At 26.6% G+C, this 12887-nt stretch overlaps 1 protein-coding gene across 1 annotated transcript; it reads right to left on the bottom strand.

The window, feature by feature from the left end:
• Positions 1–2963: 2963 nt before the first annotated feature.
• On the bottom strand, positions 2964–12726 carry LOC145947146 (cytochrome P450 4g15-like). Its single transcript, XM_083056928.1, has 4 exons — positions 12525–12726; positions 3810–3926; positions 3248–3424; positions 2964–3169 (listed from the first exon to the last, which is right to left on the bottom strand). The coding sequence occupies exons 1-4, from the start codon at positions 12724–12726 to the stop codon at positions 2997–2999; spliced, it is 669 nt and encodes a 222-aa protein (XP_082913054.1). The 3' UTR covers positions 2964–2996.
• Positions 12727–12887: the final 161 nt, after the last annotated feature.

The raw sequence follows: 12887 nt of genomic DNA, 5'->3' as shown, positions 1-12887 counted from the left end.
GATTTATATTCATGTTTCACGTTTTCATAATTTCTCTTACAAGGGAAGTGTCCCTCACCAATTTTGATACGCTTTGGATATGTTGTAGAGCATAAAAAAATATTTGATCTATATTTTTTTTAGGTACTTATCTCAACGTTTAAGGGCTGAAACAACCCTTTGAAAATAACGGATTTTTATATATTTTCAGCGAATATCTGTAATAATATAAGGAATATAAGAAAATGTTTTATACAAAAGTTTTGTAATATTTTATATTCTTTAGAATGGCTTAATCATATTTTTTGAAAACGTCAAATTTTTTAATTTACACTCTTTCCCCCTCCTTATTATTTTACGAAATTTAAGAATTTTGTTCAAACAAAAATTGAAGAGCATCGAATGCCAAATCCATCCATATATATTAATATTGTTTCCATGATTCAATTTTTGGGAAAATGAGATGACAACGTCGTGATATAGGAGCCACGCTGTTGCATTATTTTTCTTCAGTTGCGCTGATCTGTTAATATATAACATAATATGCGATGGAAGTACATAAAGAAAAAGATATCCGAAGTGCCGTGTGCACAAAACACAATCAAACAGTGCGTCGAAATAAATCATTAAGCAATGTTCACGAATATATTTTCTGTTTCTTTTTACGCCTAAAATAAAATCGTTCACATTGTGCTTATTTTTAATAATCATCTGATTTGGCTTTATCAATAGAACTACGAATAACTTTCTCCGGAAGAAAATATACATTATCATCGTCTGTGTAAATAGATCAACTCTTTCCGCTTCTGGAACTTTATATGTAAAAATCAAAAGTTTTTTCGTCTTCTAATTGAACTTTTTCGTTTTGTATTTCCTCTGCAGTATATTATTAAATTTTTCTTTTACTTCTACTTCTTTCAAAGTTATCGGACTTTGTGGAAGGTTTAAAGCAGTGAAAATTATATAGAGTAACATTATTACGTTCTACGAATTAAGCGGCGTCATTCTGAAAAATAGTAGAATTAAATATTTGTCTCAAACTTTGATTATATTAAAAATAATACGAATTTTATAGTTAATGTGGAGTGGTTTTTTATGTTAGCTCTTACGTCGCCTCTTTCTTTTCTCTCTTCCTTGATAATATACAATCAAAAATATATCAATTTATTGAAATTGTAATTCTATGTTTTGAGTAATTGGTGACAATAGGAAGAAAACTGTATAAAATAGCGAATCAGATTTTGAAAAAAAAAAACAGAAAAATTAACTTTATCAATTAAAAATAATTTTAGTAAGTTCTTACAATTATGTCATTTTATTGGCAAAAATAATTCTTTATATAGCCACTAATAAGACTGGCTAAAGAGACGCAAAGAATTGTGTAAAAGCTGAATAAAAAATAATATCGAAGCAAAAAGTAACAAGCGTAAGTTTCTGAACCCACCATCATCTGATTTTCTCTTTTTTTTAAGAACAATGGTGTGAGTAGAATAATTCTTAAAAACTTACTATTTTTTAAAAAAAAGGTAAAAAAAAGGCGCCAAGTTCACGCGCCACGTGAAAAAGTGTTATACAAAAAAAAAAAAACAGTGTGCTTTAAATTACTGTAAAAAACTGGTCTAAAAAATAATGTCATTTTAACTTTATAGAATATAATTTTATTGTATAAAATAATAATTATAATTCTAGAAAAATAGATTACGTCAAGCTTATATAGTCTACACAAGGTAAATTTGACTAGATCGTTAACTATTTTATTAGTTTTAACATACTTTAAAATATGTTTCTTATATAGAAATTTTTTTTTAAATTATTGAAAGTGGAGAAAAAATTGATTTTGTGGAAGGTGTACTCATCACAATAATGGAAAATGACAAAATATAATTTATTAATGCTGTATTATAAATTAGATAATTATAATGATAATTACTAAAATAATTGAAATAAAATTATTAAAATAATAGCAAAACTATAGAAATAATTATATACATCAATAAATATTTTATGAAAATTTATAAAGTACTAAAATAATTATCTAAAACAATTTTGAAAAATAGATGTACTTATAGTAATTAATAAAAGTAATTTTAATAATTATTTTTAACATGTATTCTTAGCAAAAGCAAAATAGCGGAAATTGGCGGAGAAATATAGAATTATTTTTTTTCTTAAACACTCTATATAAGTATATACGTGTGTGTGTGTGTGTGTGCACACATTAATATATAAGTGTGATAAATAGTGCAAAAAATAATTTTTTATTATTAATAAGTTTATTTCTAAAAATAAATTACAATAATTGAATATATTTTTTATATAATCTCTCCATATTCTAATAGAATGACTTGATATAATTTATTTCTGACTTAATTTTTCTCGAATAATTTAAAAATTAAATTAGACATAAAAATTTTCGTGCTCTGATTCAAATTTTAGCAAGAAACTTAAAAGTTTGGCTGCGGGAATAATTTTCGTTTTTCACAGTTGTTTATTTTTTGTTTAGATTTCACTTAATCGTACATTTAAATTAAACAAAAAAATGATTAAACTGAACATTAAATGTACTTAATAATTCTTGTAATTTAAGTATTATATTAATTAGAAAGCGAAGAATTATAATTATCGTTATTCACAACAGAAAAACATTTTGCTCTCTCATTTTAATAACATTTACTAAATGCCATTCAGCTATTGCATAGAACACGGTTGTAGATTCTTTTTTCCAACTATTTGCGCTATTGTTGACTTACTTAATCATAAATAAATTACTCATCTTTTTCCTTTTGTGCTCATATACTCTACTATATTATATATAAAAAAATATATATAAAAAAATATTAATTTAATTGTAAACGTGTTGTAACTAACTTGCGATTTATCTTCTTCCCTTCGTATCCGTATACCATATATAAAATATTATATATGTATATATATATATATATATATATATATATGCATATTTATATATATGTGTTTGTAAAAAATATTGTATTATCTTCCAATAATTTTGCTCCGTTTTAATACAGATTTCGTTTTTCAATTTTGAATTTTATAGGCTCCACAGTAGATAGTAGCAGGTCCATACTTAATTTTAATTTATCTATCGGGATACTTTTATCTATTTTGAACACAAATGTTCGTATCAAAGTTGCTAGGATAACTTTCATCGAAATCATTGCATATCTTGTACCTGCAAAAGTTTAGAAGTTACATGCAATTCAATTTTATTGTGATACATGCTGCTGTTTTATGATTTGTCCATATTTACCTATACAATTTCTGGTTCCTATGCTAAATGGCATGTAATTCTTATAAGATGTTCCTATTTTCTCAGGGAGAAATCTGTCCGGGTCAAATACCAACGGATTGGGCCAATATTTTTCGCTTCGATGTAATGTCATAATACTTATAACGACATTAGAATCTTTTGGTAAAATAACCTCTCCTGAAACATATATTTTTGTTTTTAATGTTATTATAATAGACGCATAACAAATAGCTTATGAAATAAAACAATAGGAAATAGTAATATAAAATCTATTTTTGTTTTATTCTACATGCGTGTATATTTGATTTACAAAACAATATTTGTTGTTAAAATTAGAAATAATTTTTTCAAATTTCTTTTGTATTAAACTTAATGAGCACAATTTCTTGTGATTTTTTTTATATTTGATTTATTTTATTCGACTTTTTCGATTTAATAATTTTTTGAAGATACATTATTTATAAAATATAGTTTCTTTAAAAGTAATTTTTTTTACATTTAAGCTATATACATACAATAATAATATGCATATAAAACTATTTATTTTTGAATGTAAACAAACCCATTTGTACGTCTTCGGTTAGATATCGCGCAATTATAGGAATAGTAGGAAATATTCTCATAGTTTCTTTTATAACACGATTTAAATAATCCATATGTTGTAAATCTTCGTATTTAACTGGGGCAGATTTTAGAGTTTTCGTCCCATAAATTTTCCATAATTCCTTATATACGTTTTCCTATATATATATATATATATATATATATATATATATATATATATATATCTATATATTATCTATATATATAAGTGCCGTCCGTCTGTCTGTCTGTCTGTATGTACGCGAACTCCTTCCACATTTGTGGACCGATTTTTGTGAAACAAGTACCAAAATGTTGCAAATTTTTCGGGGGTGGCTGCTGTGGGGTTTATTTTAATTTTTAAAAAAATTTTTTTTTTCTCAAAAAGGAGGGTATGTTTTCCTGAAAATAATTTTTTTACAGATTTTTACGCCATTTACGCCAATGTGTTTAGGGTGTTCCAAAACATTGTATGTGGGTGGTTGCGTGGGTTTTGCCCACCCACGCAACCACCCAAATAACCAACCAACGCACTTATACATTTGTTCACCATTTTCAATAAATTCGTAAAAAAATTCAGCAAATTTTTCGGTGATGGCTACTATATATGTGATTTTTTTAACCCACCCTCGCAACCACCCACGCACCCACCTACGCACTCATACATTTGTTAACCGATTTTCAATAAATTGGTTCCAAAATTTCGCTAATTATTTGGGGATGGCTACTATATGTGATTTTTTTGGTTTTACACCTTCACCCACGCACCCACCCAAGCAATCACATATTTATTAACCGATGTTTTCGAAATTGGTAGTAAAATTTTCGATATTTTTAAGGGATGACCATTATGGTTATTTTAAAGTTTTGCCCACCAACGCAACCACCCACGCACCAACCTACGCAATCATATATTTTTTTATCTATTTGCATGAAATTGTTAACAAAATTTATCAAATTTTTCGGGGATGGCTATTATATGTGATTTTTTTTAACAAACCCTCGCTACCACCCACGCACCCACCCACGTACTAATACATTTGTTCACTGATTTTCACGAAATTCATCACTCACCCACCCACGCATCTAATCACTAGCGTGCGTATTTAAAAAATGTTATTTTATGTTAAAAAACTTTGTAGTTATAAAAGAGAAACATATAATTTTAATAAAATCATCTTTGGGTATTGGCGTGATTGTTAAATGTTGTTATTAAGTAAGAGCATTTATTTATTAATGTATTGTTTTTTTTAAATCGTAAAAAATTTTTAAATTATTTTGTTCAATTAGATTTTGCAAAAATCACCCCTTAGAGGTGATGAGTATTATTTACATGTGATTTCAGAAATGACTATCTATTTATCTATATCTATATATATTAGTAGCTGGTTTCACATATTAAATGTCATCATTGATCAAACGAATACAAATCAATTTGAAAATAAAATCATGGAAGAAAATAATATACCGAAAGAAATAGAAAAAGAAATTGAAGAATTTCTAAATGGTAAATATAAATAATAATTAATTTATTTAAATAAAATTATTTTTTTTTAAATTTGTTAAATGTTTTATTTAAATTAATATATTATCACATTAACATATAATCTAATATATTTTTTAATTAAAAAATTTCAGTAATTGAAGATGATCAAATTAATACAAATGAATTTGAAAATTCAAATGTTGAAGAAAATAATATACCGAAAGAAATAGAAATATCAACAGAAATTGAAGAATTTCAAAATGGTAAAAATATAAACAATAATTAATTTATTTAAATAAAATGATATTTTTTTATAAATTTGTCAATCGTTTTATTTAAATTAATATTATTACATATATATAAAGATATAACCTAATCTATATATATAAATAAAAAATTTCAGTACTTGAAGATGGGCTAGATGATTTATTAATAATGGCATTAGAAGAATTTGAAAAACGAGAGGAACTAAAGAAGGAGGAGTGTATTAAGAATCAATTTAAAGATAAATTTCAGAAAAAAAATAAAAAGCGGAAAGGAGATAATAATGATAATGATGAAAAAAAGGATAAAAAAAATAAAAAAAAATAATTTTGTATAAAATAATTATTTAAATTATTAAATATGTGTATTTTTTACATGTTTAGATATTTAATAAAAATTATATATTAAAAATTTTTATTTGTTAATTATGATTTTATTTGATAATAATGATAATGATGAAAAAAAGGATAAAAAAAATAAAAAAAAATAATTTTGTATAAAATAATTATTTAAATTATTAAATATGTGTATTTTTTACATGTTTAGATATTTAATAAAAATTATATATTAAAAATTTTTATTTGTTAATTATTATTTAATAAAATTCGCTGCTTTTTAAATTTCTATAAGCTAAATTAATTATTTATTCAAAATTAATAGAATAAATATTACAACTTTTGTTTGAGATATGCCCAAATATAATATTAATAATTAAATTTTCAACAATTTGCAATATGGGATACGTAACAATAACAGTAATATTATATGTAAAAATTATAGTTTACAAAAATTAATTTAAAAAAATTAATAAACTAACATCATAAATAGTAAAAATAACAAACAATAATAAAACTAAAAAAGTAATAAATAAATAATAAAAAAAATAATATTTATAATATTAATAACAATAAAATATTTATTTAATAATAAATTAAAAATAAAAAAATAATATTAATTGTATTAATAATAATTTATTTATATAAATAAATAATTATTTATTTATATAAACAAGGCTAATTAAAATAGATGAAATTAAATCATTCCTTGATGCAAGATATATTAGTGCTCCAGAAGCAATGTGGAGACTGAACGGATACGATCTGTTTATGAGGTCTCATACAGTAATCAGATTGGCAGTTCATTTGCCTAATCGTCAAATGGTTTATTTTCGAGAAGGAAATGAAGAGCAAGCTGCTCAGAGAGAGCTGACTCGAGATACTACGCTGACTGCATGGTTCAAATTAAATCAATCTGATGAAAATGCAGTGAATTTTATTTACACAGATATTCCTTATCATTATGTATATGATAAAAAAGAAACAAAGTGGAAGCCACGCAAAAAAGGTGGTGAAAAAATAATTTTAAGACTTTATACAGTAAGCATAAAAGATATTGAGAGATTTTATCTCCGTCTTCTTCTACTACATATGACTGGAGTTAAATGTTTTGAAGATTTGAGAACTGTAAATGGAGTTCTTTATAATACATTTAAAGATGCAGCAATTGCAAAAAACTTGGTAGAAACTGATAATCTTTGGGGAAAAACGCTGGAAGAAGCAACAGAATCGAATATGCCTGCACAAATTCGAGAATTATTTGCTTACATTTGCATCTTTGGAACTCCAACAGATGTACCAACTATGTGGAATAAATATAAAGATTTCATGATTGAGGACTATGTACATAACAATGTTGTAAATCCTGAAAATATGGCTTTAAACCATATACAAGGAATTCTGATAAATAATGGAAGTAGCTGTGAGAACTTCCAACTGCCAAATCCAACTCCAATAAATATTTACGTAACAGAGTATAATGTGGATGAAGAAAGAATACATGGTGATTATTTATTATCGACACTAAATGCTGAGCAAAAGCAACGTGTACGATATAGTCATGCGAGCAATTGAAAATGAAAATGAAACTGAGAGGTTATTTTTTATTGACGGGTTTGCAGGAAGTGGTAAAACATACCTATTTAACACATTTTTAAGTGTTATTCGAGGAAGAAACGAAATAATTCTTCCATGTGCTTCAACTGGAATTGCAGCCACACTTCTGAAAGGAGGAAGAACTTATCACTCTCTGTTTAAGCTTTCAATCCCAATTGATGATGGAGCTAAATCAAATATTAGAGGAAATTCTCAAGGTGCACGAGAATTGATTAATGCCAAATTAATCATATGGGATGAAGTGAGCATGACTGTTGGATATGCTTTAACAGCAGTTGATAAACTTTTAAAGGATTTGATGAAGAATCCTCGACCATTTGGAGGAAAAGTAATTTTATTTGCAGGAGATTTCAGACAAAATCTCCCAGTAGTGCCTCATGCACAAAAAGCAGCTATAATTGAATCGATTGTAAAATACAATCCTATATGGAGGAACGTAACACAAGTTAAATTAAAACAAAATATGAGAACTGCGGAAGAAAAAGAATTTTCAAATTGGCTAATGCAACTCGGAGATGGTAAATTATCAAATTCAGATGGACTACATCTCGATATAATTGAAATCCCCAAAGATTTTATATCAAAAGAATCTCTTATTAATGAAATTTTTGGTGATAGAATCACCATGGAACGGATTAGAGAAAATCCAGATAGAGCGATACTTTGTCCTAAAAATGAGGATACTTTTAAAATTAATGACACAATCCTTTGTAAAATGGAAGGAGAGGAAAAGGAATATCTCTCAATTGACTTTATTGTAAGTGATGATCCACAGGAGCAATTAAATTTTCCAACTGAGTTTTTGAACTCTCTGACACCTTCTGGAATGCCAGTTCATCAACTTAAAATAAAAGTCAGTGCTATAATAATCCTATTAAGAAATTTAAATACTAAGAAAGGACTTTGTAATGGAACAAGATTTATAGTAACTAATTTGAAAAATAATCTAATTTATGCGGAGGTTCTAACTGGTCCTGCTCGAGGACAGATTGTCATCATTCCAAGGATAGATTTAATTACAAGTGATTTGGAATTGCCATTTAAATTTAAACGAAGACAGTTTCCTATTCGAGTATCATTTGCTATGACAATAAATAAATCACAAGGACAGAGTTTAGAAAAAATTGGGATTTATTTGCCACATCCTGTATTTGCTCATGGTCAACTTTATGTGGCATTTTCTAGAGCAACCAAAAGGGAAAGTGTAAAAATTAAGATAGATGAATTTAGCAATCAAGGACATCTAATTGAAGGAAGTGAAAAATGTTTTACAAAAAATGTAATATACAGAGAAATTTTGTAAATTGAAGAATTATGAAATTGTATGAGAGCTAATAATAGCGGGTTAGCGGTGGGTACATTAGACGTAATCAAAAAATATTTGAGTAAGGAAAAAAAATTGGTATAATAATTAAATAATAAAAAAAAAAAATTTGTATGTATATATATTTACTAAACTAATGTTTCAGATTTAAAACATATTAAATTGTGTGGAAATTAAAATAACAAAAAAAATTAATATAAGCAAACAAAATTTTAATTATAAATATTTAAGTTTATGCAAAACAAGACGCAAAATACAATATCAGGGAGTGAAAAAAAAATAATAGTAGTCATCTTCTAAAAATTTGCAACATCAATATATAAATTTCGTGAAAATCGGTCCAAAAATATGCAAGTAGTTCGCGGTAATACAGACAGAACAATTAATCTTTTGTGTTAAATCAGGTTTTATAAAGGCTTTATGAGAACCGCGCGAAGTGCGGTCCGAATTATAAAAGCTTTGAGGACCGCGCTTCGCGCGGTCCGAAACGCTAGTACCATATAAGTGCCGTCCGTCTGTCTGTCTGTATGTACGCGAACTCCTTCCACATTTGTGGACCGATTTTTGTGAAACAAGTACCAAAATGTTGCAAATTTTTCGGGGGTGGCTGCTGTGGGGTTTATTTTAATTTTTAAAAAAATTTTTTTTTTCTCAAAGAGGAGGGTATGTTTTCCTGAAAATAATTTTTTTACAGATTTTTACGCCATTTACGCCAATGTGTTTAGGGTGTTCCAAAACATTGTATGTGGGTGGTTGCGTGGGTTTTGCCCACCCACGCAACCACCCAAAAAACCAACCAACGCACTTATACATTTGTTCACCGATTTTCAATAAATTCGTAAAAAAATTCAGCAAATTTTTCGGTGATGGCTACTATATGTGATTTTTTTAACCCACCCTCGCAACCACCCACGCACCCACCTACGCACTCATACATTTGTTAACCGATTTTCAATAAATTGGTTCCAAAATTTCGCTAATTATACGGGGATGGCTACTATATGTGATTTTTTTTGTTTTACACCTTCACCCACGCACCCACCCAAGCAATCACATATTTATTAACCGATGTTTTCGAAATTGGTAGTAAAATTTTCGATATTTTTAAGGGATGACCATTATGGTTATTTTAAAGTTTTGCCCACCCACGCAACCACCCACGCACCCACCTACGCAATCATATATTTTTTCATCTATTTGCATGAAATTGATAACAAAATTTATCAAATTTTTCGGGGTTGGCTATTATATGTGATTTTTTTTAACAAACCCTCGCAACCACCCACGCACCCACCCACGTACTAATACATTTGTTCACTGATTTTCACGAAATTGGTGAACGATTCGAAATTGGTATTAAAATTTTCAAATTTTTAATTTTTAAAGTTTTGCTAACCCACGCAACCACCCACACACCCACCCACGCACTCATAAATTTGTTAACCGATTTTCACGAAATTGGTACCAAAATTTCGAAAATTATTCGGGGATGACTATTATATGTGATTTTTTTAGTTTTGTCTACTTACGCACCCACCCACGCATCCACACACGCATTCACACATTTATTAAACGATTTTCACTAAATTGGTACTAAAATTTCGCAAATTTTTCAAAGATGGTTACTGTATGTGATTTTTTTTAAGTTTTGTCTACATACGCACCCACCAACGCACCCACTCACGCATTTACATATTTATTGACCGATTTTCAAGAAATTGGTAGCAAAATTTAGCAAATTTATTAGAGATGGCTACTATGTGGTTTTTTTTAATTTTACACCCCAACTCACCCACCCACGCATCTACTCACGCGCGTGCGCATTTAAAAAATGTTATTTTATGTTAAAAAACTTTGTAGTTATAAAAGAGAAACATATAATTTTAATAAAATCATCTTTTGGTAGTGGCGTGATTGTTAAATGGTGTTATTAAGTAAGAGCATTTATTTATTAATGTATTGTTTTTTTTAAATCGTAAAAATTTTTAAATTATTTTGTTCAGTGAGATTTTGCAAAAATCACCCCTTAGAGGTGATGAGTTTTATTTACATGTCATTTCAGAAATGACTATCTATCTATCTATATCTATATATATAAGTAGCTGGTTTCACATATTAAATGTCATCATTGATCAAACGAATACAAATCAATTTGAAAATACAATCATGGAAGAAAATAATATACCGAAAGAAATAGAAAAAGAAATTGAAGAATTTCTAAATGGTAAATATAAATAATAATTAATTTATTTAAATAAAATAATATTTTTTTTTTAAATTTGTTAATTGTTTTATTTAAATTAATATATTATCACATTAACATATAATCTAATATATTTTTTAATTAAAAAATTTCAGTAATTGAAGATGATCAAATTAATACAAATGAATTTGAAAATTCAATTGTGGAAGAAAATAATATACCGAAAGAAATAGAAAATGTTCTGATAAATGAAACAAATGGATTTGAAATTAAAAATATAACGATGAATCAATTAAATATATCAACAGAAATTGAAGAATTTCAAAATGGTAAAAATATAAACAATAATTAATTTATTTAAATAAAATGATATTTTTTTATAAATTTGTCAATCGTTTTATTTAAATTAATATTATTACATATATATAAAGATATAACCTAATCTATATATATAAATAAAAAATTTCAGTACTTGAAGATGGGCTAGATCATGTATTAATAATGGCATTAGAAGAATTTGAAAAACGAGAGGAGCTAAAGAAGGAGGAGTGTATGAAGAATGAATTTAAAGATAAATTTCAGAAAAAAAATAAAAAGCGGAAAGAAGATAATAATGACAATGATGAAAAAAAGGATAAAAAAATTAAAAAAATATAATTTGGTATAAAATAATTATTTAAATTATTAAATATGTGTATTTTTTACATGTTTAGATATTTAATAAAAATTATATATTAAAAATTTTTATTTGTTAATTATTATTTAATAAAATTCGCTGCTTTTTAAATTTCTATACGCTAATTTAATTATTTTTTCAAAATTAATAGAATAAATATTACAACTTTTGTTTGAGATATGCCCAAATATAATATTAATAATTAAATTTTCTACAATTTGCAATATGGGATACGTAACAATAACAGTAATATTATATGTAAAAATTATAGTTTACAAAAATTAATTTAAAAAAATTAATAAACTAACATCATAAATAATAAAAATAACAAACAATAATAAAACTAAAAAACTAATAAATAAATAATAAAAAAAATAATATTTATAATATTAATAACAATAAAATATTTATTTAATAATAAATTAATAAGAAAAAAATAATATTAATAATATTAATAATAATTTATTTATATAAATAAATAATTATTTATTTATGTAAATAAATTTTTGTTATGTTTTGTGGCGGGAGAGAGAGAGAGGAAGAAGGAGGCTAAAGGGAAAGAAGATATATTTGAAAAAAATTAATTATATAATATATTATTACATGCTAATATAATTAATAATTGTATTTCCGCGTCCGCGGCCACGTTCGCGTCCACGGCCACGGCCACGTCCGCGTCCGCGTAGTCGGCCTCTTCCGGCTCTTGCCCATCGAGCTTTCTGTTTTACTGTAAAAAAATTATATTATTTAATATTTATTTTTATTTATTATTCTTTATTATTATACTTACATTGCAATGAATCCTTTAAAAAATCTTCTGGGGGTATCACTGCAGGCTGTGGATCGTCAGCAGCCACCACCACTGCAGGCTGTGTATTATCGTCAGCAGCCACCACCACTGCAGGTTGTGTATTTTCATCAGTCAACACCACTACGGGCTGTGGTTGTTGTTTGGCCAAAGCAGCGGCCAATTGCCGCTGTAACTCCTGCATTTCCGTCTTTAAAATATTATTTTCAGCGCTAAGTTCGCGACTGATCTGATCCTAAAAAGATATATATATATATATATATATATATAGAAGATTAATAATCTAAATTTCTCTCTCTCTCTTTCTCTCTCTATCTTTAACACACAAATACAAAAATCTCTCTC

Source organism: Prenolepis imparis, unplaced genomic scaffold, assembly GCF_030444845.1.
Source record: "Prenolepis imparis isolate NDT839.2.m4 unplaced genomic scaffold, iyPreImpa1.0 SCAF_47, whole genome shotgun sequence".
In the NCBI taxonomy this organism is placed as follows: domain Eukaryota; kingdom Metazoa; phylum Arthropoda; class Insecta; order Hymenoptera; family Formicidae; genus Prenolepis; species Prenolepis imparis.
Note: the sequence above shows the minus strand (reverse complement) of the source record. Positions and strands in the feature narration are given on the sequence as shown.

Coding starts and splice junctions, on each gene's coding strand:
- LOC145947146 (XM_083056928.1), bottom strand. CDS start 12,726: ATGCAGGAGTTACAGCGGCAATTGGCCGCTGCTTTGGCCAAACAACAA. Junction 3,927..12,524: donor TTTAAAGGATTCATTGCAAT/GTAAGTATAATA, acceptor AATCTGCCCCAG/TTAAATACGAAGATTTACAA. Junction 3,425..3,809: donor AACCGAAGACGTACAAATGG/GTTTGTTTACAT, acceptor TATATGTTTCAG/GAGAGGTTATTTTACCAAAA.